The sequence below is a fragment of the Mirounga leonina genome, unplaced genomic scaffold, assembly GCF_011800145.1.
Source record: "Mirounga leonina isolate KUSES-001 unplaced genomic scaffold, KU_Mleo_1.0 Mir_347, whole genome shotgun sequence".
In the NCBI taxonomy this organism is placed as follows: Eukaryota; Metazoa; Chordata; class Mammalia; order Carnivora; family Phocidae; genus Mirounga; species Mirounga leonina.
Window position 1 is genome coordinate 720525 of NW_023270696.1, and position 3570 is coordinate 724094.

The window sequence follows — 3570 nt, forward strand, 5'->3', positions numbered from 1 at the left end:
ATGCACACCCCCTCACATCCCTGCACATGCACACCGCACGCACACCCTGCACACGCACACCCCCGCACACACACGCATACCCCATGCACACCCCCGCACACGCACACCCCTGCACACACGCACGCCACACTCAGGTCACGCACACACGCAGGTCACAGCACACGCACACACCGCATGCACACACGCACACCCCCGCACACGCACTGCATGCACACACGCAGGTCACTCAGCACATGCACACACACACACACACCCGGACACGCACGCACACCGCATGCACACACGCACGCCACACTCAGCTCAGGCAGGTGCCCCCCTCCCCCCAGCCCTTCGGTACCTGGGCAGGTGTTTTGAGTGAGTGTCAGCTGCTGGAAGGTCTGGAACTCTGGCACCTGTAGCTCGTCCCGTTTTCGTCTTTCTTCTATCTGGAATGGCTGGAGGCTCGGAAAGTCTTTCCAGAGAAGAAAACGGAGAAGCTGATTTGTCGTGCAGCCAGTGGGCCATGGTCGGAGAGCAGCCCCGGGCTCCCGTGCAGGCGGCCATCCCCGGACACGGGTGCTGAACCTGGGCAGCACTGTGCGTGCTGGGTGTCTACGGGGTCTATGGGGTCCCGCACCCCACACAGAAGGTGCACACACGCAGCCTGCAGTCAGCCAGAGCACGCACACGCTTGTTCCGGGCGGGGACGGGGCCCAAACCCAGGGTCCCGAGGGGAAGGGGGAAGGGGCTGTAGGGCTGCCGCTCACACCGCACAGAGCCCACTGCCCTTCAGGAGCAGACATGTCCACGGCACGGAGGCTGCGGGCCTGAGCTCTGTGGCCGCAGCGCGGGGAGGGAGGAGGCGAGAGAACACCACCACCGAGCCCCAGGTCCGCCCTGTGCGACACAGACCCGTGGCCTGGGGCTGCAAGCTAGACCGTCCCAGCACCCGCTCCTCCTCCCCAGCCTGACTTCTGGGAGAATCCGCGCTCACTTGTGGACGGGCCACCTGGGCAGCAGAGCGACGGATTCCTGTCAGACTCTCTGGTCGAGGGGGGTGGCAACGTTAACGTCTCACATGCTCTCTGGCCAGAGTCCGGGAGGAGGCCAGACAGGGTGCAGGCTAACACCGGGCTGCAGGGAGGGGTGGAGGGACGGGCCTGCCTCTGCCCAGTGGCAACCTTCCACCCAGTTCTGGAACCATTACTCACCCAAGTACGAGACCTGGGTCACCTCCTTCCCTTGGAGGTCCTGCAACTCGGGGACCCGGGGCTCGTTCTCCTCTCCCTGGGAGAGATCCAGCTGGGCGGCTGGGTCGTCTGTTCACAAAGGGGAGGACACAAACCCATGAGCCGTGGGTGCCCACAGGAAACCTGGGCAGGTGGAGGGCGGGGACCCCACACAGGTCCAGAAGACAGAGCTGGAGGCTCGCACACCGGGGCACGGCCCCATGGGGGCCAGGCAGGCCTCCCGAGAGCAAGCAGGGAGGGGAGAGGATCTCAGAGATGGAGGGGGGTTAGGGCGTCTCCTTCAGGACCATCAGGCGAACAGAAGCCAACGAGCACAGCCCACCAAACCACAGAACCAGGCGCATGGAAAGCTGTTACACTAGGGTTAGCAGGCAAAGCGGCCAGGTAGGCCTGATGTACGTGCAGGGTCGGGGGGGACAGCGAGGCAGATGCGGGCCCCACCCTTCTCTGGTTTCAGGACACAGGGGACGAAGCCTTACCTGGAGGCAGCGAGACGCCACAGTCCTCCCCGATGATGAACTCGCCATAGAAGCCAGTCTGCGCGGGGTCTAGAAGGGACCAGTCCTCTTGCGAGAAGCAGAAGATCATGTCCTTGAAGGGGGAGACCCGGTTCTGAAACCACGGGAGAACAGCAGGGACGCCTCAGTCCCGGACCGAGCCAGGCAGGCATGCTCCGAGCACGCGGAGGGCCAGGCGCCCCGCAAGGCGAGCGAGCAGAAGGGCTGCCCGGAGCCCACGCGGCCTCCCTCGCTGCAGCCCGACATCCTCTCCCGCCACTCGGGTCTGGCAGGTGGGGATCCCTCCACGGTCTGCTGCTGCCTGTCCCCGCAGGGAGGCGTCTCGCGGTCGGGGGCGCTGGTGACTGCTACAGGGGCCGCACGGGGTTACTACTGCGAGGACACGTTCGGAGGCTTTGGGTCATGGACCCCGGGAATGTGTCAAAATTCCTTTTAATCTAGAATATGGGGCGCCGGGGCAGCTCAGTTGGTGAGGCGTCTGCCTTGGGCTCAGATCATGACCCTGGGGTCCTGGGATCGAGCCCCGCGTCGGGCTCCCTGCTCTCCCTCTGCCTCTCATGAAAAAATGCATAAAAAGAAACCATGAAGGCGTTTCCATATAACAACACGAAGTGGGGGTCTCATGCTTCCTGTGAACAGCAATTTGACAAACAGACTGACGGTAACTGTAAATGCCGTTCAAAAATGATTCATTTTGTCTGTAATAAATAATCTGGGAGCTTGTGTCTGAGAGAACGTTTCGGAGAAGTGAAACGTGGAAGCAGCGCGGTCTCGCTGACACTTCTGTCCGGACAGAAGCACAGAAATGCTGATTTCCACGCAGTGACCGCGTATCCACCCGCCCAACCAGCCAAGGATTTCTGCAAAGGCTTCCAATCACAAAGCACTTAAAATTCCAATTTGCACTGACAAAATGGTTAGCCCTGTTCAAAACGAAATCTGGTGGGAAGAATGCAGCCTATATGAACATCTGCTTTAAAAGAAGGAAAAAGAATTCCCGGTGTTCTCAACGCATGTCCTTGCATCCACCTCGATTTCTGGAAGGGCAGCGTCCGTGCCACCCGGGTGCGTTGGGGGCCCGGGCTGGGAAGGAGGGTTTTCTCAGTCAATCCTGTCTGGCCCCTTTGGACTCCTACTCCCTCACGGGCACACCTGATGTACCCAGTGAGCACGTCTGTCAGGCGCATCCTCCCGCCCTCACTTAGGTGCTCGGGCTCCTTCCCCGGATCACCGCGGAACCACAGGCGTGTGCGCCAGCCCCGGGGGCCTGCCTACCTCCGCTGCAGGGCGCGCGCCCCTGGCACCGACTGCTGGGCCTCGGACGGCCCCACGCAGCTAAGAGCGACTCGGCCACCACGTCCACAGAGCCACGGCGGGCAGACTGCACTGCAGGACCCCAGAAACCGCACCCGGGTCCGGTGACCTCATCCCGTGTTGTGTGAATTATGAAACAGTCTTCCCTTTCCAAGGAAAAAAAATCAGAGGCGCAGAGGTGCCGCGACGTGCAGGTAGGATGGGGGACCGCTGGGTTAACCTCCTAACGGGGCCCCCAGAAACCCTGCTGGACATAAGTTCGTCTTTACACACCCAGCATCAGGGATCCCAGTGAAATTCGACCGTCTTAGCTTCGCACTTACTGGGTTTTGTTTCCGGGGTTTTTTTGGCCCAGGAGCATCTGAAGTGTCCCGCTCCCCTGCGTCCTTGAGAATTTGGGAAACAGGTCCTCGTGCACGCTGAGCAGAAACGCACGTCTGTGGACCCCGGGGAAGACGTAAGGGGCACGCCCACCGTTCCTGGGCGGTTCAGAGACGCAGGCGGGAGCG

At 61.7% G+C, this 3570-nt stretch overlaps 1 protein-coding gene across 6 annotated transcripts in view; it reads right to left on the reverse strand.

The window, feature by feature from the left end:
• The window catches only part of ZNF496 (zinc finger protein 496), a 27986-nt gene that overhangs the window by 6100 nt on the left and 18316 nt on the right, over nt 1-3570 (reverse strand). For 5 of the 6 annotated variants that reach the window (XM_035029953.1, XM_035029950.1, XM_035029949.1 and 2 more), the window contains exons 6-8: nt 1709-1841; nt 1191-1298; nt 338-451 (exon numbers count right to left, since the gene is read on the reverse strand). In XM_035029953.1, coding sequence (XP_034885844.1) covers nt 338-451; nt 1191-1298; nt 1709-1841 — 355 coding nt within the window. The remainder of the gene's footprint in view (nt 1-337; nt 452-1190; nt 1299-1708; nt 1842-3570) is intronic. The other variant, XM_035029954.1, reaches the window with a different exon arrangement.